Below are 27,865 nucleotides of genomic sequence, written 5' to 3' on the forward strand. Positions count from 1 at the left end.
TAACACCTGAGGTAAGATGGTATTCTGATGGATTCTACTGCACACACACAAGATTTATGAAGGCCTGTGACCCTATATATCTCATGTCTCTGTTTAGACAGAATAGGAAATATAAGTATAAATCACTTGATCTAAAATGAGAACAGTGGAGAGTATAAAAGAAAAAAGTTAACATGGAATTTTAAAAGATAACTGTATCTACTTAAATGTTTCCAAAAAAGTACACTGGTGATTAGGAAAAATCCTTTCTCAAGGCAAGATTTTTTTAAAGATAGAACTTCTTCACATTTAACTAGTGAAAAACATCCAAGTATACAAATATCAACGCTAAGTATTATTTGTACTAGGACTTGCAAAAAAAACAAACTATGGTCTTTTCCTAATATTCTAGTTCTTAATCCCTGCTATGAAGTGACTAGGGGTCATACCCACCATGGACTAAAGCTACATATAAAAAATTATATATACAAAATCAGCTTAACAAAAATATTTATATCTAAGGGGGAAAACCGTTGCCTTTAAGTTTTTAACTTGACCCCTGACAAATTTTCCTCCCTGATTTCTTCTGAATCTTCTACAGCTTTGTACACCACACAGTACTTATTCACTGACTTTGCAGATATTTCAAAGCCTTACCTAAACACAAGCCAAACCTACCCTCTACAAAGGTTTAACCAACAACAGGAATCTAAATCCATGTAATCCTGATTAATGTTGTATAGGTTAAAAAATATCTGTGGAAAGTCTCTTTTCCTCTAACTCACTTTTAGTTAAAGTTCTCCTAAATGTTGCCTGAAATTACATCCCTAGTAACTACCAACAATTCACTCAACCCACAGAGCTTATTTTCTGTGTTTACAAAAACAGAAAACCTATTATTTCTTTAGGGTTGGATAAAGCTATAGTGCATGTCAATAATTAAAATGATCCTATCATAACCCCTTTTTATGGGTATGTAAAGTGTTTGCTAACCCTTGTTTCTCTAAGATTCTCATACAATAATGCTTTTTCTACAATCATTTGCCTAGAAACTTTTAGAAAATAATTTATTTACCATTTCCTGCAATTCTTTTTGTCATTCTTCCAGATATAATTCTCCACTCATCTGAACTAGAAATAATACTTTTTTAGCCATACACAGTCAAAATTTATCCACCATAAATTCTGCTATGTATCTTATACATTAAAAATATACTCAGATCGAAATAAAAAGCCAGAACTTTCCATCGAAGCCCAAGGAATTTAAATCTTCCAGCCTAATCCTATGGTAGCTGAATACTATAAGAGACACAAACTTAGGTTCAACAATATCTGTGGGACAGGGGCGCCTGGGTGGCACAGCAGTTAAGCGTCTGCCTTTAGCTCAGGGCGTGATCCCGGCGTTATGGGATCGAGCCCCACATCAGGCTCCTCCGCTATGAGCCTGCTTCTTCCTCTCCCACTCCCCCTGCTTGTGTTCCCTCTCTTGCTGGCTGTCTCTATCTCTGTCAAATAATAAAATAAAATCTTTAAAAAAAAAAAAAAAACAATATCTGTGAGACAAATCTCAGGAAGCCATGTGTTCAAAAAAATTTTGGTCTCAGGGCCCCTTCACACTTTTAAATTGTTGAGGGCCCCAAAGAGTTTTGTTTGTGATGGTTATTTATGTTGATGTCTACTATACTCAAAATTAAAACTGAGACATTGTTAAAACATTTATTTTAATTCACTTAATATATTACATATCAATATAAATTTATGAAAACAAGTTTCAAAAATTAGTGGGAGGAGTGGCACTGTTTTACATTTTTTCAAATCGCTTTAACGACTAAATACAAAACAGCTGGAGTCTCATAGCTGCTTCTGCATTCAATCTGCTATGATAAATTATCCTGATTCAAGTATATGAAAAAAAAACCTGTACTCGTAACTAGACAGAAAATAGCGTACTTTAAAAGCCTTTTCAGATAATTGCGGATATCTTCCTTTGATACTACATCAAAACTTGTCAAGTGGTATCTCTCAAAGACTAGTTAAAATGTGAAATATAAAACTGTATCAATAAACTTTTCATACTTTTTCACATTGAAATCCATGCACTTGGAATGTATTTTTTACCCATGAGTGTTTTTATAACATCATGAATCAGTCCTTAAGAAAATACTGGTTCATGGAGTTATTCAGGTTTTCCAACCCTTGACACATTTCATTATATATAATATCAAAAGAGTCACACTTATTAATATCATTACCAATATTATAGAAGTCTTTTAAGTACTGTGATACTGCTAAGCTCAAGGTAAACAACACAGATTTCCTCAAAATCTGATTTCTTTCTGGAAAGCTCAAATTTTATCAATAGTAACAAATACTGATAGCTGCTTTCCTCAAAATGACAAGTTTGCTTTGTTCCTTTTCAAGAAAATATTTACCAAATATCCAAGAAGTCTGAAAAACCAAAGTTCATCAGTTGCTCTTTCAAGTAAAAAGTTTTTCATGGAAAAAAATGCCTAGTTCAGCTGGCAACTCCATCCCAAAAGTGCTTTTCCTATGCAGTACATACCCATTTTATCATACAGATGCAAGGGTCAGCATAATAAAATTTATACTTAAAAATATTAAAGGACGTGGGCTTTTTTTTTTTTTGAAACTGTGAGTACATGGCAGTAAAGGATACAGACTACTAGAGAGTCTCGTACCACTGGTGAGATTCCTGAGAAGGTATCAGCAGTTTTACTCATCATCACTTTTGTAAAATTAGTGCAAATGTTAACAAAGTAAAGTGGCATATAATATTTTACTGTTCTTATGAGAACAGTTTTGATATCACAGGCTCCCAGGGGTTCATGAAGCACACTTCGAGAACCACTTTGGGTATAAACTATCAATAACAGAACATCCTAAACTAGCCTCTAAGAATCACTCAGATAGCAGTTTCCAAAGAAAGAAAAAAAAAAAAAAAGCAGGCTCAATGCATACAGTAAAGGCTTAACCTTGCAAAGAAAGGTTTGGTTTTTGCCCAGCTTCTAGAAGGTAACTTCCAAGCCCTTGAAATGTCCTGTTTGGCAAAAGTGTCTTTGTTGATCTGGGAACCTAGGGCCACAACAAATAGTCTAATGCAACAAATAGTCTAATAGCCATGCAGTATTAGCTTGACCTCTTAAGGGTTGGAGACTATGTGACTGACACCCAGTAAAATCCCTGGACTTCAAGGCTCAGATGGAGTGGCAATACTCTTAGTTGGCAATACTCCACGTAGGTTGTCATACACTGTTGCTGGGAGAAATAAGCACTGTCCACATAACTCCACTGAGAGAGAACTGCAAGTTTTTATCTGGAATGCTCCTGGACTCGGCTCTATGGGCCCTTCCCCCATTCCTGGTTTTAATCTATATCCTTTCACTGTAATAAACCATTACCATGAATATAAAATCTTTGTGAGTTCTGAGTCCTAGCAAATACTGAACCTGAGAGTGGTCTTACGGACCTCCCAAACTAAGTTAGTTACAATCAAACTACTACATACATAAAAGCCAATTCCACACCTATAGGTTTCTCTACACAAGACACTGAGTTTTGCCCAGGGCCAAAACCTGGTGTGTATGTGTAGGTGTACGCACGTGCAGGCTCCACAGATCTGTCCAAGTTAACTACCAATGCTTTCTCCAAACAGCCTGTTAAGAGAACAGCTTCTCAACCTCTGCAACACTGACATTTCAGAACAGAGGATTCTTTGTTGGGGGTGGAAATCCTGTTCATTGTAGGACATTTAGCAGTACCCTGGCCTCTATCCAATAGATGCCAGTAGTATCCTTTCCCCCTCCCCAGCTGAAATTATCAAAAATGTCTCCAATCATTGTAAAATACCCCCACCAAGCCACTGAGAATCACTGTTTTAGAGAAAAGTCATCTAGGAAACCAGTCCTTGCCTTCTTTTTTCCATTTTTTAAAAAAGGAATAAATTCCGTTTGGCTCTACCTTCTCGCCTTCCTAAACATTTTGATTATGAAAAGCAATTGTCCATTCTGAGTCTTACCTGCAAACAATATTTGGAAAATAGTACTGAACTAAATTCTTCCTTCTAGGGGACTCAGTCACAGGTTTCCAATTTCAAGAGTGAGGAAAGCCTCTAACAATGATCTTTCAGTAAAGATACATATGTATTTTCTGTACCTTATGCACATTACTGCACATCAGGAAAGGAAGATAGGCCACTGTTTCTCAACTTTGGGAATATACTTCAAAATAACTGGAGATGCTTCTCTTTAAAAATACAGGTACCAGCACCCCATTTCAGATACACCTAATCAGCATTTATTATTCATCCAGCAATTATGTGAATGCCCACCAGATGCAAAGTATTATTACAGGTGATGGGGATACCACATTAAAGAAGATATGATTCTTACTTACCCTCTTTGAGCTCACATTCCAGTAGAGAGAGACAGACCATGAAATGTAAACAAATAAAATTACTTCGGAAAGTGCTATAGGGAAATCAAACAGTATAATGGGACCAATTTCCTGCATTCTCATCAATATTAGTAGAGATATTATCAAAGTATTCAATGTGCTAGGTAAAAATGTTACTTTTGCATGCTAGTATTTATAAAGCTTGTGACATAATTATATGCCTAAACTCCTTGTTATGTGATGGTGCTGGGCAAAACTGTGGCCCTTACTCTTTGGGAAATGTTAAGTTCAAGACTAAATAGACAGGTTTCCTCACAGTTTCAATTCTAACTTCCATTAGCAGAGTGAAAACGCTACGTTAAACTCTTGAAAACTGTAGAGTTGAATGATTTTATGAGGAAAATCATTTAATGAGGAAAAAAAAAAAAAGAGCTCCTGCATTCATAAAACCAACTGCAGGAACTTAGTGAGTGTAGTCCAGGAACAAGGTCATCTCCCACAGAAATTACTCAAAGGTGAAAACATTTGACAAGCTGACAATCACATGGACAGTTTCCTGCGGAATCTGACAAGACCGGAGACTGGGACATATTTTTCTTCTCATTTTATACTTCTGTAAAGAACTGGTAGCAAAAACCTAGAATAAATAAGTTTTCTGCTCTTTAATTTTTCCTAACAAGTATAAAAGAAAACCATAAAATATATGTTGTGTCAGTGTGTGTGTGTGTGTGTGTGTGTGTGTGGTTTCACGGTTAAAAAAAAGTTTGTGAGTACCAAACAAGCAAAAGATCAAACACTTCTCTGTCATATCAAAATGAGTAAAAGGTTAAAGGTACAGCTTATATACACCCAGCCTTTAAGAATAAAAGAGAAAAAAAAAGGTCAGATGCCCCAAGATGTTTATGTTTCAATATACACCCCATTCCATACACACAAATGGTAAGCAATCTGTTCACCCTCTAACAGTGGTTCTCAAACTGCTGTTTCACAAACTTCACAAGCCACTGGCATGGTTTCCACTCTATAAACTATGTATCACTCTGTCACAAACCCATAAATATTTTATGCCCGCAAGGAAGTAGCTACTTGGACATAAACAGCTTTTAATTGCTCAAAAGAATGAAGAAGGCATTGCAGAGAAAAAAGCAGGTTTACCTTCCTTTCAGAGCCTGCAGTTTATCACTGCCATCTCTAAAAAAGCATTCAGAACCCAATCTTTACAAAGTCCATTCCTCAAGGCTCAAATCTGATGAAAGAACCTATACAAAAATCTTCCAATGGTTGCTCCCCACAGTTATAAGGTTCAAATCCCATAGCTTAGAACACAAGATACTCTAGGAACTGGCCCCTACAGAATTTCCCCCAGCCCGATCTCCTGCCAATCCTTCTCAATCCTCGCTCAACTAATACCAATGTGTAAGATCATAAGGCATATGAATTCCCAATTGAAAAGATGGGAGGGGGCTCACTAATCCTAACATGTATTCTTTGAAAGATACAGATGTAAGCCAAATATTAAAGGAAGTTACTCAGGATAAAAAGAAGTGATACCAGACAGTAACTGGAATCCATATGAAAAAAATAACATTCACAAAGATAATTATAGATAAGGGAAAAATGAAAATAAAGAGATAATTTTTTACTCTTCCCTTGATTTGAAAAGGTAATTGCATAAAACAATTATAAAATTGTACTGTCAAGCTTATAACATATAAAGATGTAATATATACAACAATAATAGCACAAAAAGGAAAGAGGGAATGAAGCTACACTGGAGGAAGGAAATGATGACACCAGAAGGTAACTCAAATCCCCAAGAAGAAACAGAGATTGGAAATGGTAAACACGTTGGTTAATACAAAAGACTATAAATAACCTTCTCCTTTCTTCTCTTCTTTATTTTTTAAAAAAGATTTTATTTATTCATTTGACAGAGAGAGAGAGCACAAATAAAGGGAGCAGCACGCAGAGGGAGAAGCATCCTCCCTGCTTAGTAGGGAGCCCGATGTGAGGCTCAATCCCAGGACTCGGGATCATGACCTGAGCCGAAGGCAGACGCTTAACTGACTGAGCCACCCAGGCGCCCCTCTTCTCTTCTTTAAAAGACATACATTATTGGGGTGCCTGGGTGGCTCAGTCAATTAAGCATTGACTCTTAATTTAGGCTAAGGTCATGATTTCAGGGTTGTGAGACCAAGCCCCGAGTCGGCTCTGTGCTAGTCATGGAGCCTGCTTAAGATTCTCTCTCTCCCTCTCCCCTTCTCCTTCTGCCTCTTCCTTCCCAACCCCCCTCCTCATGCGTGCACACTCTCTCTCTTAAAAAAAAAAAAAAGATATACATTGTTTAAAAAAAACAAAAAATAAAAGACATACATCGTTTAAAGCAATAATTAAAACACTGTACTGTTGTTTATTACATAAATGAACATAATATATATATAAATAATAGCACAAAGGAGAGAGAAGAAAACGGAGCTCTACTGGAGTATTATCAGTATCAATCTGAAGTAGACCATGATAAATTCTGATGGATACTGTAATCCCTAGAACAAACACTAAGAAATGTATAATTTTAAAGTCAAAAAATCTAAATGGTAAGAAGAAAATACACAAGGTAATAAAAGAGGAACAGAGGAACAAAAAAGACATGATATATACAAAAACCAAATGGGAGATGTAAACCCAACTATTTCAAAAATAATATCAAATAGAGGATTCTTTAGAGTCCATTAAAGAGACAATATTTGGATAAAAAGGCAATACCCTACTATATGCTATCTGCAAGAGACACTTTAAATTCAAAGGCACAAATAGGTTGAAGGGATGGAAAAAGATATAACACGTAAACAATAACATCAAAGAATTGAAGTAGCTCTATAAATATCTGACAAAATAGACTTTAAGTAAAAAAAAAATTACTCAGGACAAAGAGGGGTATTAAAAGCATCAATTCAAAAGGAAGATATAATGAATATAAACATACTCACCTAACAAAACAACCCAAAATAAGGGAAGCAATAAGTGAAAGAAATGAAAGGAAGAGACAAACATTAATAAGAGACTTCAATACCCCACCCTCAGTAATGGATAGAACAAAGTAAACAGGAAATCAGCAACAATACTGAATTTAAACACTATTAACCAACACTATTAAACAACACTATTAACCAACTTGACTTCACTGACACATGTGGAAGACTCTACCCAGCCACAGCAGAATTCACATTCTTTTCAAGCACGCACAGAATATTCTCTACAATACACCATATGCTAAGGCCATAAAACAAATCTCAAATTAAAAGAACTGAAATGAAAACCAAAGCCACAATGAGATATCCTCTCATACCAGTCAGAATGGCTAGTATCAAAAAGACAAGAGACAGCAAGTGTTGGCAAGGATGTGGAAAAAAGGGAACCCTCGTGCACTACCAGTAGAAATGCAAAATGGTACGGCCACTGTGGAAAAGAGGATGAAAGTTCCTCAAAAAATTAAAATAGAAATACATAGGATTCCATTACTGGTTATTTACCCTCCCAAAATGAAAACACTAATCTGAAAAGAAATATGCACCCCGTGTTTACTGCTGCATTATTTATAATAGCCAAGATATGGAAGTAACCTAAGTGTCCACTGACAGAAGAATGGATAAAGAAGATGTGTTATATATACAAAACGGAATATTACTCAGCTATAAAAAGGAATGAGATCTTGTCATTTGCAACAACATGAATTGGACCTAGAGTATGTTATGCTAAATAAGTCAGACAGAGAAAGACAAATACTATAATTTCACTATATGTGGAATCTCAAACAAACAAAAAACAGAAATAGATTCATGAATACAGAGAACTGGTGGATGCCAAAGGCAAAAGGAATGAAGGGAAGGGCAAAATCGGTGAAGAGAATTAAGAGGTACAAACTTGCAGTTATAAAAGAAGTCACAGAGATGAAAAATACAGTATGGGGAATATAGTCATTAACACTGTATTACGTTGTATGGTGACAGATGGTGACCACACTCAACAGGGTGAGCACTGAGTTACGTATAGAACTGTTAAATCACAATGCTGTATACCTGAAACTAGGAAAACACTATAAGTCAACTATATTTCAATAATAAAATTTTTTTTAAATAAAAGTATATAACATATTTACTCATTATTCTGGTGTGGATTTTAATTCAAATAACAATGTTGAATTTCTTGAGTTAAATTGTTATAAAAAATGCAGGGAAGGGGAGCTTAGTAGGTTAAGCATCTGACTGGCTCAGGTCATGATCACCGGGACCTGGGACCCCATGTCAGGCTCCATGCTCAGTGGGGAGTCCGCTGCTTCTTCTCCCTCTGCCCCACCCCCTGCTTGTGTGCTTGCTCCCTCTGTCTCTGTCTCTGTCTGTGTGTGTCTCTCTCTCTCATATAAATAAAATCTTTTTTTAAAAAAATGAGGGAGGGGCACCTGGGTAGCTCAGTCAGTTAAACGTCTGCCTTTGGCTCAAGTCATGATCCCAGGGTCCTGGGATGGAGCCCTAGATCTGGCTTCCTGCTCAGCGGGGAGTCTGCTTCTCCCTCTCCCTCTGACCCACCCCTGCCCTGCTCTGCCCTCACTGGCTCACGTGAGCTCTCTCCTCAAATGAAAAAAAAAAAATCTTGAAAAAAAAAAGTGGGGAAAAAAGATACGAATACAAAAAATGTTCCTCAATCACAATGAAATTAAATTAGAAAAAAAAAAAAGAAATTGGGAAATCCACAAATGTGTGGGTATCAAAGACACTTCTAAATAACCTATGGGTCAAAGACAAAACCTCAAGAGAACTCAGAATAGTCTAAGCTGAATGAAAACAAAAACAAAACACATCAAAACTTATAGGATAGCTAACATAGTGCTTAAAGGGAAATTTATAGCTGCACACAACAGTATTCTAGACCTTGAGTAAGCTTCCATCTTAATTTAGTAAAAAAGCAAACTAAACCCAAAGTAAGCAGAAGGAAATAAACTGTAATTATTAGAGGGGAGTCAATACCATAGAAAAAAGAAAAATAGAGAAAAATCAAAACTAAAAATTGGTTTTTTGAAAAGACCGACAAAATTGACCTAGATTCACCAGGAAAAAAAGAATGAAGACAAATTACCAAAATCAGGAATGAAAAGGGATACATCATTAGCAACCTCAGAGAAAGTAAAAGTTTTGATAAAAGAATACTATGAACATCTTTATACTAACAACTTAGATAAAATGAACAAATTCCCTAAAAGACACAGATTATCAAAACTCAAAAGAAAATAAAAAATCTGAATAGACCTATAACAAGTGAAGAAACTGAATTAGTAATTTAAAAGCTTACCACAAAGAAAAAGTCCTTGTCTACATAGCTTCACGGCTGAATTCTATCAAATATTTAAAGAAGAAATAATACTAATCCTTCACAAACTCTTCTAAAAAAGAGAGAACACTTCTTAATTCACTTTATGATATCAACGTTACCCTCATACCAAAGAATAAAGACATAAAAACTCTCAACAAAATATTAGCAAGCCAAATCCAGCAATACACAATAGGGATTATATAGTTTGACTATTCTTAAAACATTAAACATAAGCTTACAATATGACCAGTAAATTCATTTCTATAAATCTCCCCAAAAGAAATTAAAACATATGTTTATACAAAGATTTATATATGAATAGTCATCACAACTTTATTCCTAATAGGCAGAAATCAGAAACAATTCAAATTTCTAACAACTGGTGAATGGATAAACAAAATATTGTGGTATAGCCATACAAGGGATTATTAGTCAGCAATAAGAATTAATATACATGCTACAACATGGATGAACCCCAAAATGAAAGATGCCAAACAAAAATGAGCTTATGATTCCGTCTATATAAAATGTCTAAAAAAGCTACATCATGGAGACAGATGATGTCATTTATTGCCTGGGGCTGAAGGTGGAAACAGGAGTAACTGCAAAATGGGTATGAGGTATTGAGATACTGTGATTTTTAATAAGAAATATATATTTGGTGTTCATACCCCTTTTCTGGCACAGAGCTCCTAAAATCTTTGGAATGTCCTATGATGTGAGCCATATGTGTCGTTATGTTAATGAGGTCACTTTTGGAAACTGCCTAAAGACAACCAACCAAGATGATCAGAGGGTTGAAACTTTAAGTCCCACCATGACCCCCACCCCTACCCCTGACTTCTGGGGAGGGGAGAGGGGCTGGAAATTGAGTTCAATCATCAATGATTTAATCAACTATGCCTATGTAATCAAGCCTCCACAAAAACCCAAAAGGATGGGTTTTCAGAGAGCTTCTAGGTTGGTGAACACATGAAGATTTGGGGAAAGTGGCACACCCAAAGAGCATGGAGGCTCCATGTCCCATCCTACATACCTTGCCTTATGCATCTCTTCCATTTGGATGTTCCTTAGTTATATCCTTTTGTACTAAATCAGTAATCTAGTTCATAAAATGTTTAAGTTCTGTGAGCCACTCCAGCAAATTATTTGGGAACTTCTGATTCATAACCAATCAGTCAGAAGCACCCGGACCTGAGACTGGTATCTGTACAGAAAGGGAAAGGGGGGCAGTCTTATAATAGGACGAAGCCCTTAACCTATGAGATCTGATGCTATCGCCAGGTCAACAGTGTCAAAATTGAGTTGAATTGTAGGACACCTGTCAGGTGTAGAAGTGTAATGAGAGTGGTACCAGTGTGACAGTAAGGGAGCAACATATAGGAGGAGAACTGAGGTTTTTCCAAAACAGGTATCTTTTTGGGTGATGGAAATGTTCTAAAACTGGAGTGTGGTGCTGAGTGCAAAACTCTTTAAATGTACAAAAATATCTGAACTGTGCTCTTAAAACAGATGAATTTTATAGTATATAAATTATACCTTAATAAACTGTTGAAGAAAAAAAAGGAGCCACTGGTCTAACCAATTGCCAGCTCCCTGAATCCAGCTTGAAAGGTTGATAACCTATACAGGATCCTTATTGTAGATAATACAATGGAAAATGACTGAATTATAGCTGGAGAGAACTGAATTGGGTAAAAAGGAAGATTTTCTGACAGGGTCGACATAGGAATGTGGAACCAATGAGAACTATACAAACTCAGCACATTTTAGAATTAATGTGGTTCAGAGAGAAGGCTACCTGAAGGGTAGGTCAGACTTCTGTCTTCTGGGATAATAATAAAAGAATACACTTTTTAAAAATATCACATATAGGAGGGCCTGGGTGGCTCAATCAGTTAGGCGGCTGCCTTAGGCTCAGGTCATAATCCTGGGGTCCTAGGATCGAGCCCCGCATCAGGCTCCCTGCTCAGTGGGGAGTCTGCTTCTCCCTCTTCCTCTGCCTGTAGCTCCCCCTGCTTGTATTCTGCCAAATAAATAAATGAAATCTTAAAAAAAAATTACGTATACCTAGCCTTAACATAGGACAATGAAAAGGAAAAATGTTTTCACTATTGTAATAAAAAAAATTTAACTCAAATGACCTTGATTTACTACTTTACACTGAAGTAAGCAATATTTTAAAAGTTATATTATAATATATGGCATACCCAAACAGAAATAAGTCTCGTGAGGGTTGAATCCTGCAGTGGGTGTTGCTTACCTGGTTTTGCCCACTCTGAGTATTAGAATCTTGATTAATAGGTAGTGTCCATCCAGACACAAATATATAACAATGTGTGAGAGCAGGGAGATAAGTGAAAAAATATGAAAAAATAAAAATAAGAAATAATACATCCAAATCTCAGATGAAGGTATGATTAGGATTACAACAGAAAAATGCTCTGAGAAAGAAAAAAGTATATTCATTTCTCTCAGTCAAATAAGAAAAAGATAGAGGGGGAAAAAGCAAAGTATAGGTATAAATGATTTGCAATAAGGAAGGAGATCAATAAGAAAGCTTACATGATGGGTGGGTAGACTTCTCTTTTCTTAGTAAATTAGGAGACACAACTACATGTTAAAATGGAGAAGGTAGAGGGGCGCCTGGGTGGCGCAGTCGTTAAGCGTCTGCCTTCAGCTCAGGGCGTGATCCCGGCATTCTGGGATCGAGCCCCACATCGGACTCCTCTGCTAGGAGCCTGCTTCTTCCACTCCCACTCCCCCTGCCTGTGTTCCCTCTCTTGCTGGCTGTCTCTGTCTGTCAAATAAATAAATAAAATCTTTAAAAAAAAATGGAGAAGGTAGAAATTAAATATTAATGCATATAGAAAGGAATGATAAGGATTAAATAGCCTCGAAGGTGCAACTTAAGTTAGACATCAGAAAACTGGAGTATATTCAACTTGGTTTCATTACTTCCTTCACCAATTTTTCAGTGGTCCCAGAGCTGAAACAAGAGAACAAATATTGGAGAAGTAATCCATAGGTTGACTGTTGAAAGTCAAGGGAATACAGGAGTTTAAATTGTTTGAGTAAGTGATCATTTATTGAGCAACTACTACATACTAGACACTTTATCAACATTCTCAAAATTCAATGAAGATATTCCCATGCCCATTTTATTCAGAAAGTAGACACAACCCAATATAGCAACAAAAGAAATGAAGTTCTGATGCATACCTCAGTATGAATGAAACTCTAAAACCTTGTAAATGAAAGAAACCAGTCACTAAAGATTACGTATTTTATGATTCCATTTATATGAAGTGTCCAGAATAAGCAAATGCATAGAAACAGAAAGATTAGTGGTTGCCTAAGGCTGAGGGAAATGTGGGTCAGGGGAGGGGGACTTTAGAGGAATGGGTGACTGTTGGGTACAGGGCTTCTTTCTGAGGTGACAAAAATGTTAAAAAAAAAATTAGACTGTAGTGATGGGTGCACAACCCTGTGAATTTACTTAAAACAACAACACTACTTTGTATATTTCAAATGGGTATATTTTGTGGTATGTCAGTTATATCTCAAGAAAGATGTTAAAACAACCAACCAATCTCAGGCTCAGATTTAGTTTCTTTGCCCAAGGTCACACAGTAAGACAGTGGTAGAGCTGCCCAGATCTCTCAAGCCAAAGTCGTTTTCAGTAAAATAGTAGCTACCATTTAGCAACTGCTAACTATCTATCTCATTTAATTCAGCAAATCTGTGAGACACTATTATCTCCCTTTTTAAGTGAGAAAACTCACCTAAGTAACTGGCCCAAAGTCACAGAAGTGATAAATTAATGAGCCAGAATGAGAAGTACATACTCTACCATTTCAGACATTCAATTAATTATCATAATTGTTTGCTATATCCATATACGGTGACATTCACTACTATTTACTTAACATTTTCCTTTAAATCATTTGCTTCTCTTGCCTGACAAAGCTGCACAGAGAATGGAGCTATAAGCTGAAAGGGTAGTGTTGGGAGTGAAGACAGGAATAGAAAACATAGAGGCTAAGATGTAAGACTGACATAACAGCACTAAGGGAAGGAACTGCAGGGAAAGTTCCCACTGAGAAACAAGGCTTGCTGAGGAAAGGGTCCAGCCCGAGAAGGATGTGGGAGTGGGAAAATGGACAAGTTGCAAGAGGCAGAAGACTAAGATGAAAGGGAAGAGACTGTGTGTAACATAGGAGCTGAGACTCAAGAGGTTGAGTCAAAAGGACTAAAAAAAGGGGCGCCTGGGTGGCTCAGTCATTAAGTGTCTGCCTTTGGCTCAGGGCGTGATCCTGGCAGTCTGGGATCAAGCCCCACATCAGACTCCTCGGCTGGGAGCCCGCTTCTTCCTCTCCCACTCCCCCTGCTTGTGTTCTCTCTCTTGCTGGCTGTCTCTCTCTCTGTGTCAAATAAATAAGTAAAATCTTTAAAAAAAAAAAAAAAGGACTAAAAAAAAAAGCAGGTGGAGGTGGAAAAGAAGACATGAAAGCTGAAAGATGGGTAGGGATGGGTGATAGCTGAGGGGAAGAGGTAGGATGTTGAAGAGGGCAAAATGAAACCTACAGAATGGTTAAGAGGAAAGGCTGCAATGGAATGAGCTGGGAAACTCCTGAATAGGCCAGGGGAAAGTGAGAATGAAGCAGGATACAGGGCTATACTCAGGAGTCTGGACCGGAAGCAAGGAAGTATCAGTCAACATCTGGTAATCAAAGTAGACAAGTCACCCACAAAAAATCTCAAGAAAAGTTGTCCCATGTTTCAGAAAACACTACCCTAACCAGTACTGCTCAAATCAGGAGGTCAAGGCTTCTCAAGAGGCCAGTTTGTGGCCAAAGTGGACCTAGCAGACTAGGTAAAGTAGGTTTCAACACAGCAAAGCTCAGGTTACCTGTGGGTGAGGAAACGGGAGAACCAGTAATGAAAGAAGCTGTGGTCAGAGAAAAGAAATTACATGTTCAAAACTGAAGCTCCAAGATGCTGAAGAACTATAAGATGAGCAGGTAAAAAGTTTATTTGACTTCATAATATAATCTTACAGTCCGACAGAAGTCTTAGAAGGTAGAGACTGCTAGTAAGGAAAAGAAAATAGAAACAGGTTGATTAGTGGCATTTCAAAAGCAATAATCCCATAGCCAAAACATAAGAGCTTCTAAAACCAGTAATGCACCAAGACATCCAAAGTAATCCATGTGTTACTGACCATCTAAATAGTTAAGCAGTCAGTATATCTAAGCTTAAGTGAAGGTGATATATAGAAATTCAACTTTATGGTAAAGGATAAGCTGAAGGATAATTTGTATTACTAATGAATTCTGTATTTAGAACAATTTACCATAAGTTTCATTAAAACAGAGAAGTTGCTCATTGTTAAATGAGAGGATTAACCATTATTTAACGTATACACAATCTTCCAGAACATCTCTACAGTACATCTATACTGTATTTCATTTACACCTCCTGCTTAGTTTCTAAATTGGGATATACTCCAACCAGGTTCCTTCTCACTGTCTCTACTAAGGTATCAAATGAGAAGGTGTGAAAGGTTATAGTCCTTTGAGTCCCTTGGCCTCATCTACTGAAGTCTCTTGATTCCAGATATCTTTACTATATGAATCATTCAAGCTCTCACAGACATGCTAGTTTCTAACTACCTGTCTATACCTTGGATTAGGCTATTTATTGGATCTACCTGACAAACACTACCCTTGCTATTCTGATCTATTCACCTGGTTTCAACTCCAGTGCTCACTCCTGATGCTGCAGTTTGCTTTTACATCCCTTACAAGTCAGCTGTTTTTAACCCTCAGGTTCAACTCCTTTTCTTCAGGATGTGGCTGTCGCTTGCCTAGCTGTTTTTAGTTCTCCCAGGGACTCTCTTCTCACTCTTGGCATGACCCAGTGTGACACTCTGGAACTACACACTGACTAGCATGTAAGCTTTCAAAAAGTGGAGGAAGCCTCTCACCATTCAGAGAACTAGTCAAAATAGAAGGCTCTTGTTTACCTATTTACACACACACACACACACACACAATCTTTCAAAGTCCTGTTTGAATTATCTGACTTTTTCCTAATTTACACTAATAAGAATACAATACTAACAGTAGGTAGGTTCTTTCGGACTATCACATCTAACCAGAAAGTTCCCTCAAAAGGAAAAAAGAGAACATATAATATTTACCTAAAAAACAAAAACAAAAACAAACAAGAACAACAAAAAACCTTAGTTAACAAAAGGAAAAGTTTAACAATATAATCTGCATCAGGACTAAGATCTGCAGTTCTCCTAAATAAAGCATTCTCTTCTTTCTTGGTGGTAGAGATTAAGAAAAAATATACACTCAAACAAAATACCCACATGTAACACAAATCTACCAAAAATGCACTTGTACTTTTTGCTCCTCTAAAACGATATTTTATATAGGCTATATATATGGCTCTTATCCACCGAGGAGGAGGGAGAACAAGATTACATACAAATGAACACGGGTAAATAAAATCCCATTGAAATAAACTGCAAGGACCCCCCAACTTTACCACTGGGTTCAATCAGCCATTTCTCCCTTGATGCTCTCAAAGCACACATAAGATAATTGCCCTTATTTAATTTCATCTTACCCCATACTAGAAGACAGAGACCATGTTTCACACACGTGTATCCCTAGTATCGAGGACCAGCAGGTAGCAGGCATAAAAATGTTTGTTATATAATAATCAGGATGTTAATTATCATTTCCATGAAAATTTTTAAAAAGAAAACACAGTATTAATGTATAAGGCCTGTACGTTAACAGCTGAAGACTAACTTACCATATAAATGAGTTTCAAAATATAAAATAGTATAAACCAAGGGCAATGGATCCCAAAACTGATTTTGGATAATAAGCAAAGGAGTTATATTGATTAAAGTAATAATGGATGTTATAAAAGATAAATCCCAAAGTGTGACATAATAGTTTATTTTTATTTCATGCTTACATGAAGTCCAAAAATCCATGTTAATGATCAGCTGTGGGCATGAAGAGGCTGGAGATGACCCAGGCTGACAGAAGTTCAGCTCTCTTGGACCCATCATTTCCAAAGCTGCTTTGGCAGACAACACCCAGCCAGCAGGAGAGAGGAGAAGAGAGAAGAGAGGATTGTTCAAGGAAGTTTGTATTTGCCAGGACTGAAGAAACACTCAACACTTCTACTTAATTTCCTATGGCCAGATCTCAATCACATGGCCATCCCCAAATGCAAGAGGGGCTGGAAAATATAAGTTAGTTGCGATCCAAGAAAAAAGTAAACAGGCTTGGTGGAGAGCAAATTACTCTTTACCTTAAGAGGTTTTAAAATACAGATTCTGGGACACTACCCCAGGTGATCCTCATTAAGCATGTCTACTAGGACCCCAAAATTCTGTATTAAAGCTGGCCAACTGATTTCGATGTATGCCCAACTTAGGAATTACTGGCTTAGGAAGCAAAGAAATTGGGGCAAATAGGAAAAACATTTCCATGGAAAGTTTATAACAATGTGCTGGATAAAAAGAAAGCTAAAAGGTGATGAAAAAAATTGAGCCTTTGTGCCTTGGAGAACACAAACAATATAGGTAGAACTTGGGAAATTCTTCCCTCCTCTGGCCTGTGCCAGTAGTCTACCCTGGCTCTCTTCCTAACTTTGGTAGCTTCACAGGCTTCCTTTCCTCCACCCATTCCATATTCTCCATTATATTCTCCTTGGCCATGAACTTTTCTCATTAAACGACCTCATTCACCTCAATTACCACTGAAAACACTTTTCTCTGAACCCAGCCTCTCATTTAACTGCCTCCTGTAACTTTTCCAATTAACTGGCAGCTCCTTAAAATTAAGGTTAAATACAGAGTTTCCATATGACCCAACTAGTCCACTCCTAAGTACCCAAGAGAAATGAATACTTAACGTCTACACAAAAACTTTTACACAAATGTTCGTAGCAGTATTATTCATACTAGCCAAAAAGTGAAAATAATCCAAATAGCCTATCAACTGTTGAATGGATAGATAAAATGTGGTATGATTCAATGTAATACATTATTCGGCAATAAAAATATCGATACATGCTACAGTAAAGATGAGCCTTGCAAACACGCTACATAAAATAGGCAAATATATAGAAATATATATATATAGAAACAAAAAGTACATTAGTACTTGTTTAGGGCTAGGAATGATGGGGGTTTGGAAGAATGACAGTTTAAGGGTAAGAGGTTTCTTTTCAGCACTATAAAATGATCTAAAATTGACTAAGATTACTTGTACAGCTCTGTGAATATACTAAAAATTATTGAACTGTACAACTTAAATTGGTGTGTGAATTATATCACAAAAAAGCTGTTTAAAAAAGAAAAAGCTATCAAACTTTTAAATCCAGAAACTGATAAAAGAGAAAAGGCTGCCTCCCCAGACTAATTTATACTTCCTATTATAAGATACAAAGTTGGGGGGGGGGGCGGAGGTTGGTACCTTAAGTAACAAGAAATAAAGTTAAATGTAGTACTGAACTATAGTAACTCATTCTAGGTTCTGGAACAAGTATAGGTTTCATAAGCAACTGCTTCCTGATTTTCCTTTTTAAGTATTTTAACTGTCCCATGCTGTATGTTTTAACATTATCTGTGGCCTCAAATCCTTAAGAGTAGAAAAGATATACTTTTAAGTTTAAAATAAATAAATTTAAATAAGTAAACCATCACCAATTAAGAATCTGAACTTAAATTTACTAGGCAAAACTGAACTTTCCACTGAAGTTGTGGGAGTAGTAATTCTATTCAGACTTAGTTCTGCATGCCAATCAGTATACACACAGAAGAACGCTTTTTTAAAAAACTCAGTATCACATAAGGAAGGTGGATAAATCACTTAACTAAGAACTAGGACTAGGGAGTAGGAGTAGAAATTAAACTTGAAGTACTTGAGAATTTTAATCATTATGTACAATGTACTATTACACTTTGAAACATTATTGGTTAAAGTAACTGAAGATTTCATTAATGTCTGCTTTGAATGAGGAGTACTGTATAACTCTGTGATTCAGTATCACTGTGTGTGTTTAATGTGAACTGTCCATAGAACACATTCTTCAGAACAAAAAGACTTAACCCCAAACTATTGTCTCCAGGCACAAAACTTTCTCCAGGAGCATCTCACTTCAATCCACATAGAGCGCATTCACGGAATATAAATTTTACATTAGACTGGAAAATAAAAAGGAAAAAATAATATGCTGGAAAACCTAATATAACCTAAATCTAACTACTTGAATTACCAATGTTTAATTGTATTTTCATATTTAATTTACCCTAGTGGGACTATGCAGCAAAAAAATGTCAACTGTCATATAAATATAAGACACTCTTAGTTGCACGCTTAAGTGAGCCATTAATATAGCTATGAGGATCCTTTAAAAATGTACTCATTCCCAAACTTATGCTTAGTACTTAATGTACCTGCACTCAAATGTTTTACATATGTTCTGAATTATAGCAGTAGCCCCCTAACCGGTCTCGGGTGTTCCTGTTTGTCTTCTGTAATTTACTCTTCTAAAACCTATAATGTAGTGGTTATTAAACTTTTGGGTATCATGGACTCCTCAAAGGATCTAATGGAAGGTATGAAGCCTCTTAAGTACATGTATGCACATTACTCCAAAAAGCCCTTCATAGACCCTAGATTAAGAAACCCACCTATGACAACTTCCAAACACCTTCCAATCAAGTCCAAACTTCCTAGCCTCACTGTTAATTTAGCTAATCTATCTCCTATCCTTTCCAACTACACATACCAATGAGGTCTATGTCGCACCACCCCAGCACAGATACACCATTCTCTTTTTCTGGCTTGCCTTCTATTCCTCTCTTGTTGCTTTCCTGCACAACTGTTTGCTTTCAACAAATCCTTCCTGTGAACCTCAAATACCTCCCTTGCCATGAAAGTCTCCCTCTGCCTACAATCAGATCATCTATTCCTTTCTGAATTCTGAAGCATGTTATACGCATCTTTTACGTTGTACATCTTTACTTGTTCTACACTGTATTATACAAGGCATCCAAAAAAAATCAGTTAACACAAGACACACTTATTTTTTAACTATGTTAGATACATTTCCAAATACTATGCTCCATATGTTTTTCTTCAACCTCTATAAATCTTTTCAGTGTATCAGTGTATCAGATACTGTGCATTTATGTATCTTTTGTCTTTTCCTAGCCAATAAGATCTTTAAGGACAGAGACAGTGACTACTGTACCCTTGTATGTCCCACAGTCTCCAACACAAAGCAAGGGAACACTTAATATAGAATACTTGAATATCTGAGCATAAATGTTTTTCAGGCATTTCATATTTTCTGTATTCCTAATTGTAAGATTTTTCAAGGATCATCTATTGTTTTTCTACTGAAAAGTCTAATAATGCTCCACCCTTAATGGATACTTGATCAAGTGAGAGCTTACTAACTATCCAAAATAGTGGTCAAATTATTCTCATCCATTCAATATATACTTATTGATATATGCCAAACCTGTTAAAAACAAAAACAAAAACGAACTTCAACATATCAAGAATCCACTAACCCAGAAGAGAACACAAAGATGACTCCTACACAAAAATAGTAATCCAAAAGTAAAAACTATTATCCTCTACTACTGCAAACAAAGTCTAACTCCAGTTTTAAAACCAACTCAGAAAATAGACATCCCAGATTATACATTTCCACACTACAAGAAGCAATAAAACAGTATAAAAGTGTAAGAACTTTCTTTAGAAGAAACTCTTACACATGATATAAACTTTAAGACCAAATGATTAATGCTACATGAATGGATGAACCTTAACAAGATTACACTAAGTGAAAGAAGTCAGACATAAAAAAGTCACATACTGTAGAATTCCATTTATATGGATATCCAGAATAGGGAAATTCATAGAAACAGAGAGGAGATTGGTGCTCGCCAGGGACTTGGGGTGGGGAAGAAATGGGGAGTGATTGTTAAGTGCTTTTTGAAGGGACAGAAATGTTTCAGATTTACATAGTGGTAATGGTTGCACAACTTTGTGAATATACCAAGAACTACTGAATTGCACCCTTCTCTGGAGGTGTTATTTATTGAATATTTTCTTGTTTTTTAATTGAAGTGTAGTTGACACACGTTACATTGGTTTCAGATATACAACATAGCAGTTCAACTCTACTCATTATGATACCATCACAAGTGTAGCTACCATCTGTCACCATACACTGCTATTACAATACCAGTGACTATATTCCTTATGCTGAAACAAAATCCCTGTAATTTATTCATTCCATAACTGGAAGCTTATATCCCCTCCTTCCCTCATCCCTGTTTGCCCATTCCCCACTCCTCTTCCCTCAGGCAACTACCAGTTACTGATGGGACTGTTTCAGCTTTTTTTGGTTTGGTTTGTTGTTTTTTTTAGATTTCACATGTAAATGATACCATATGGTATTTGTCTTTTGCTGACTTATTTTACTTAGCATAATGCCCTCTAAGGTATATCCATGTTGTAGTAAATGGCAAGATAATCTTCTTTTTCATGGCAGACTAATATTCCTGTGTGTGTGTGTGTGTCACATCTTTATCCGTCTACCGATAGACACTTAGGTTGCTTCCAAATCTTGGCTATTGTAAATAATGGTGCCATAAATACAGGGGTGCAAAAGGGTGCACCCTTTTGAATTAACATTTTCATTTTCTTTGGGTAAACATCCAGTAGAATTATGGATGCTATGGGATTTTTTTTTTCATTTTAATTTTTTGAGGAACCTCTATAATGTTTCCCACAGTTGCTGCACCAATTTGCATTCCCACCAACAGTGCACCAGGGCTCCTTTTTCTCCACATCCTCACCAATACCTGTTTTTCTTTTCCTTTTGAGTCTAACCATTCTGACAGGTGTTAGCTGATATCTCACATGTTTTTGATTTGTATTTCCGTGATGGTAAGTGTTGTTGAGCATCTTTTCATGTGTCTGTTGGCCACCTGTTACGTGTTATTTGGAAAAATGTCCTCTGTCCATTTTTTAATTAGATTAGTACCCCCCCCAGTACTGAGTTGTGTAAGTTCTTCATATATTTTAGATATTAACTCCTTACCAGATATGTCACTTAAAAATATCTTCTCCCACTCAGTAGGCTGCCTTTTTGTTTCGTTGATGGTTTCCTTCACTGTGCAAAAGCTTTCTATTTTGGTGTAATCCCAATTGTTTACTTTTGCTTTTGTTTCCCTTGCTTGCAGAGACATATTTAGAAAAACGCAGCCAATGTCAAAGATACTACTGCCTATGTTTTCTTCTAGTTTTATGGTTTCAGGTCTCACATTTAGGTCTTTCATCTATTGAGTTTATTTTGTGTATTGTGTTAGAAAGTGGTCCAGTTTCACTCTTCTGCATGTAGTTTTCTAGTTTTTCCAGCACCATTTATTGAAGAGATTGTCTTTTCCCCACTGTATATTCTTGCTTCCTTTGTCATACATTAATTGACCAAATACGCATACGTTTATTTCTGGGCTCTCTAGTCTACTCCATTAATCTATATGTCTACTTTTGTGCCAGTATCATACTGTTTTGATTATTACAGCTTTGTAGTATATATTGAAATCTGGGATTGTGATACCTCTAGCTTTGTTCTTCTTTCTCAGGTTTGCTTTGGCTTGAATTGTACACTTTAAAAGATGACTTTTATGCCATATAAATTATATCTCAATTTTCTATATCTTAATTTTTTTAAGTTTATGACCACTTTGACTACTTTATCTGAAAGAAAACTGTTCTTTTAAGATAGGAATCTTGGGACACCGGGTGGCTCAGTTGGATAGGCATCTTGATTTCGGCTCAGGATTGTGAGATGGAGCCCTAGGTCGAGCTCAGCAGGGAGTCTGCTTGAGATTCTTTCCCTCTGTGCCTCCCCCTACTGGCGTGTGAGTTCTCTCTCTCGCTCAAATAAATAAATCTCTTTAAAAAAATACAAATCTCACTTTGTAGTTTGTTTTCTGAAGCTGAGCTAAACTCGTGATTACAAACTGGTCCCCTGCCAACCCCTATGTAAAATTACAGCTTCAAATTTTTATCAATGGTAACTACCAACTTGCCAACATTTATACAGAGATTTCTCATAAGTATCGGGATCTCAAACTTCCTAAAGAAAACTGGAGTTCTAAAAATATTAGGCACACCTGCATGGAAACAACGTCCTGGAGCTAAGCAGCAACTAACATACCTGCTCCTATCTGCCATGATCTCCATCACTCCTTACTGCCTTCTAGATACTAAAGCCAAGTACCAGCTGCCATTTAGCTTTCCAGTTTTGAGTCTGTTACCTTACACATCCTAAGCAAATAATCTTCTCTTTCTTATCACGGTATACTATGAAACACTGCTGATAAATTAAAATATAATTATGCAATTGGTCAAAAGGTACAAATTTCCAGCTATAAATAAGCTTCAGGGATCTAATGTACAGCATGGTAACTATAATTAACAATACTGTATTATACATATACACATTTCAAAGTTGTGAAGAAAGTAGACCTTAAATGTTACACACACATACACACAAAGTAATTGTGTGAGGGGACGGTAGTGTCAACTAACCTTTTTTTTTTTTTTTTTAAGATTTTATTTCTTTATTTTAGAGATTGAGAGAGAGCCTGTGCACAGCTGAGCAGGGGGAGAGGAACAAGAAGAATCTGCGCTGAGCATAGAGTCTGACATGGGGCTCAACCCCACGAGTCTGAGATTATGACCTGACCGAAATCAAGAGTCGGAGACTTAACTGACTAAGCCACCCAGGCACCCCTGGCAGTGTCAACTAATCTTATTGTGGTAATCATTTTGCTTTATATACATGTATCAAATCATCACACTATACGCCTTATACATACATATGTTATATGTCAATAATATCTCAATAAAACTAGAAATAGAATTTTTTAAATTTAAATGTAATCATACACAAGTACATTTTTACTAAATGCAAAGATAAAAATCTGCATGTGATACCTACTGAATAAAATCCTGCAACTGTCAGAGATTCATGCTGTATAAATACTTTAATGTGGGGGGAAAATTGAGGGAAAAGTTCATGTTTCTAGTCCTATAAATAGAAAACAAATTATTTTCACCTCATTTACAATTAAAAATTATTTTCATCTATTAACAAAAAATAGTGCACTAGTCCAACCAAGTCTTTGTCCATGTATCCTCAAATTTACAGGTGACATTTCACATATTATCACTACGCTGAGTATTAACAGACTATATAAAACCAGAGAAGCATCACAATTACTTCATAATTGTAATTCATGAATGCAAAGGTGCAATTAGATTTTATGTCCAACTGAAAACTCAATTCTGTTCTTACCCCCATATTAGGTATTGCCACAGAAAGGGGAAAACCTGTCTTATCCAGATTATTTATTGGATATGAAAACAAATTGCTTTATTTATTCACTGATTTTATGTTTAAACCACCTAGAACCACCTGATGCTTACGTGCACAAAGAACAACTCCTACCCATTAACAGGTTCTACATATTAGGCCGTATTTACAGAGCGAAAAGAAAACAGAACACAAGGTGAATATGGCAATAAGAGAAAAAAGAAGCTTGAACTATCTCCTTTTTTTTTTTTTTTTTGAAGATTTTGTTTATATATTTGACAGAGATAGAGACAGCCAGCGAGAGAGGGAACACAAGCAGGGGGAGTGGGAGAGGAAGAAGCAGGTTCATACAGGAAGAGCCTGATGTGGGGCTCGATCCCATAACGCTAGGATCACGCCCTGAGCCGAAGGCAGACGCTTAACCGCTGTGCCACCCAGGCGCCCCTTGAACTATTTCCTACTCCAAGTGTAAATGAGGATTGAGTTAAAAGCTATGTCAAGTACCTTCCAGCCTCAAAATTCTGTGTATTTATCCACATTTTCTCCTCCTTTCCTCCAAATAAAATAATTTACCTAGCTGAACTGCTTTTCCAGTAGATAGAAAGGTTAACATAGTATTTGTATTCCATTTTTTATCATCGTTTCTAAGCCAATAAAATATCAACGTACAAGATGACTTCTAAAAGCAGCTGTTCCCTTTGAAATAGGCAAACCAAACTCATTTCTCAAAGTCTTCCAGGAGAGAGACCAGATGAATCAATTACTTAGTAGTTTACAGGTAAACTTTGATGTTCGTCCCCCCTGAGCCATGCCACTGAACCTGCCCAGGTATCCTTAAGTTTACAGGTGACATTTTACATATCATCACAACCACTGAGTATTAACAGATATTATATAAAATTGGAGGAGCATCACAACTGCTTTATAATTGCAATTCCTAAATACACAAATGCAAAGGTGCAACTGGATTCTATGTCCAACTGAAGCCACAATCTTGTTTCTGCTTAAACTGGTAAGGCTGAATAAAGAGATAAAGAGATAAAGTGGGATAGTCTCCAAAAAGTTCACCAAATTCCTAATGCACATTATGATCCAAACTGCAAAAAGAACTTTTTCAAAAGTGTAGGACTAGAAACAAAAATCAATCATTACCTCAACTATGACTTATGGAAGCACAGTGTCATTAGACTGATAAAGATCAGAGTATGTAGATCTTGAGTTTTACACCTTTAAGAGTATAATGTGAGTTGACCATACAGGAATTAGCAGGAATTAGTTATGTTTTACCTGTTGTTTTTTAACAGTCCTGCCCCATAGAACTTTCTGATGATAAAAATGTTCTGTATTTGTGCTGTCCAATACCATAGTCAATAACCACATGTGGCTACCAAGCATTTGAAATGTGGCTAGCAAGACTAAGTGAACTTTTTATTTAATTATTAAAATTTAAGTTGCCACAAGTAGGCTAGTGGCTATCATATCGAACAATGCGGTTCTATCATCTGAAATACAATGTATAAACTTCACCTAACAGCAGAGTTTTTCAAAGTATCATTCCTGAGGATGTTAACACAAGCTAAAACCTTCCTGATAACTAATGATACACAAGTTAAGCCAAAGGCCTACACATCAAATAAACATAAAATTCATTTATTAAATGAGAATTGATGATACCAAGATTCAGAATTTAAGGCACAATATTCAATGAGACGATATTAAAAAAGACATCTCAAATTTTTCCCCATTGTTTTTACAAAAGGGGTACTCACTTTAAGAATAGTTTCCCAATATATGCAAGTTACTTCCCCATCAAATCTGCCCATTATCTTCTGTTCAAAACAAAAAACGGCCAAAATAAATTCTCAGCACTATTACGTCTACTGCCACTTGGTAAATTTCACACGTTGATTTCCCTTTCCTTAAAGAAAAGATACAAACGTTTGGAAGCCGTTGCATCGCCTGAAAGCCTTGTAATCCATCTTTCCACGTATTCAGATGTACAAATCATTCTGATACAGTTGCGATTTCGTCCCTAGACACAATTATTTTCAGTCCAAAAGAGTCACTACTCTTTTCGGCACTTCAGGTATTCTTTGACTAGCTCTCCCTAAGTCAAGAAAAGTAACCAAGATGGTGCACAAAATGTCAAAAGAAAACAAGTCTAGGAACTTGCAGGTTGAGCAACTAGTCTCGAAGCAGAATCCACCGCCTTTAACCCCGAGAGAGTGTGCCTCGGACTATGCGGCGAAGCAAACAGGCGAGCAAGGTCGTGACCTAAGGTCACGGCCGCCAGCACCGCTCCCGCCCGGCAGCGGGAAGCCACCTGTTAGGCCCGAGCCTCACCTGGCAGGAGAGAGGAGGCGCACACCCGGCAGTGAGCCGGACGCGGACGCCTAGGCTGCCAGCGCAGGACCCGCCCCTCACGCGGCGGCGACCGGAGACGGCGGCGAGCCCCCCAGCTGCACGTGGGCTTCACCCGGCCGGTGCTTCGCTGACAGGCAGGTCGCCCGCGGTGCCCGGCCCGGCTTCCGCGAGCCAGTCCCCGGGGCGGCACCCCGCCTCCCTCGCACCCACCCCGCCGAGTGGGCGCCCAGGCGGCCCACACCACTGGCCCGCCGCCCTCCCTTCCTTCCTCCCCGATCGGCGCGATCCCGCCCCGCCGCTCCTCACCTACCTGGTCACGGAGTTTGAGGAACGCCATGGCGGTCGCCTCCACCGCAGCCCCGGCCCACCGCTTCCGCCCCCGTAGCTTCGGCCGCTCCCCGGGGCCAGCGGGTCGGCGGCCGGCTGCGCTGAAGAGTCCGCGGGCAGGGGGCGGTGCCGCCTCCCGGGCCGCCTGCCGCCGCTACCGAGAGGTGAGGAGCCCGGTCGGTCCCGCCTCCTCCCCTGACTACTCCCCCGCCCTCTTCTTTCCTTTCTTTCTCTTTCTCTCAGCTGCTTTCACACGCTGCCGCTGCCACAGCCGCCGCAGCCGCCGCCTCCTCACGCCCCCTTCCCGAAATACCCTGGCAGCCCCCGCGGCCGCGCCGTTCCAGCCCGCGGCAGCGGCGGCATCCAAACTCCACTCCACAATATTACCACCACCGCCCGCCGCGATTGGCGGCCGCGCGGGGGAGAGGCCAGAGTAAGCCGAGCGCCCATTGGCCACGCCGCCGCGCTCGTTCGTGCCCCTCCCCACCTCCTGGAGAGGGAGGGGGCGGAGAGAAGGAAGCTGCGAGGGGTGGGCTGCGAGCTACAGCGTGCGGGGCGGGGGAGGCGGGAGCGGAGCGGAGCCGAGCAGGGGGAGGGGTGGCCAGGTACTCCTGGGCGCGCGCCCCGGGCGCGGTGGGCGGAGCCCGGGCTGGAGGTGGGGGGGCATCTGGAAGCGGGGTAACGGCTCTATGTTCGCACGTGGAGGTGGAGTGTGGACTCTCCCCAAAGCTAGAGGAGGATGAAGGAACTGGGTGAGGGGCCGGAAGAGGCGTGAGAGGTGGGCAGCTGGGGGCTGCTGCCTTCCTGGGAGCGGCGAGGGGAGAGGGGCGAACCCGACGCGCACGTGGAGGGAGAGTGAGAATGCGCCCCTGAGGTTGGGGAGGATGAAGGAGCCAAGGAGTAGGGGGGAGAGGCGGTCACCGGGAGGCTGGCTGCCCTCCCGGGGGCTGTAGGCAAGGCCAGAAGGTGGGGG

The 27,865-nt window shown here is 38.3% G+C and overlaps 1 protein-coding gene across 4 annotated transcripts in view; it reads right to left on the reverse strand.

Annotated features, from left to right (window-relative positions):
* ANKRD28 (ankyrin repeat domain 28) overlaps window positions 1-27,261 on the reverse strand; it is a 192,383-nt gene extending 165,122 nt beyond the window's left edge. For 2 of the 4 annotated variants that reach the window (XM_026496968.4, XM_048216106.2), the window contains exons 1-2: window positions 26,876-27,261; window positions 16,759-16,863 (exon numbers count right to left, since the gene is read on the reverse strand). Coding sequence is in view for 2 of the 4 variants with exons in the window: in XM_048216106.2 (XP_048072063.1) it covers window positions 16,759-16,760 (2 nt within the window). In the remaining 2 variants the exon portion in view is untranslated. The remainder of the gene's footprint in view (window positions 1-16,758; window positions 16,864-26,875) is intronic. The other 2 variants (XM_026496966.4, XM_026496963.4) reach the window with 1 other exon arrangement.
* Between the last annotated feature and the right edge of the window lie 604 nt (window positions 27,262-27,865).

This window comes from Ursus arctos, unplaced genomic scaffold, assembly GCF_023065955.2.
Source record: "Ursus arctos isolate Adak ecotype North America unplaced genomic scaffold, UrsArc2.0 scaffold_20, whole genome shotgun sequence".
Lineage (NCBI taxonomy): Eukaryota > Metazoa > Chordata > Mammalia > Carnivora > Ursidae > Ursus > Ursus arctos.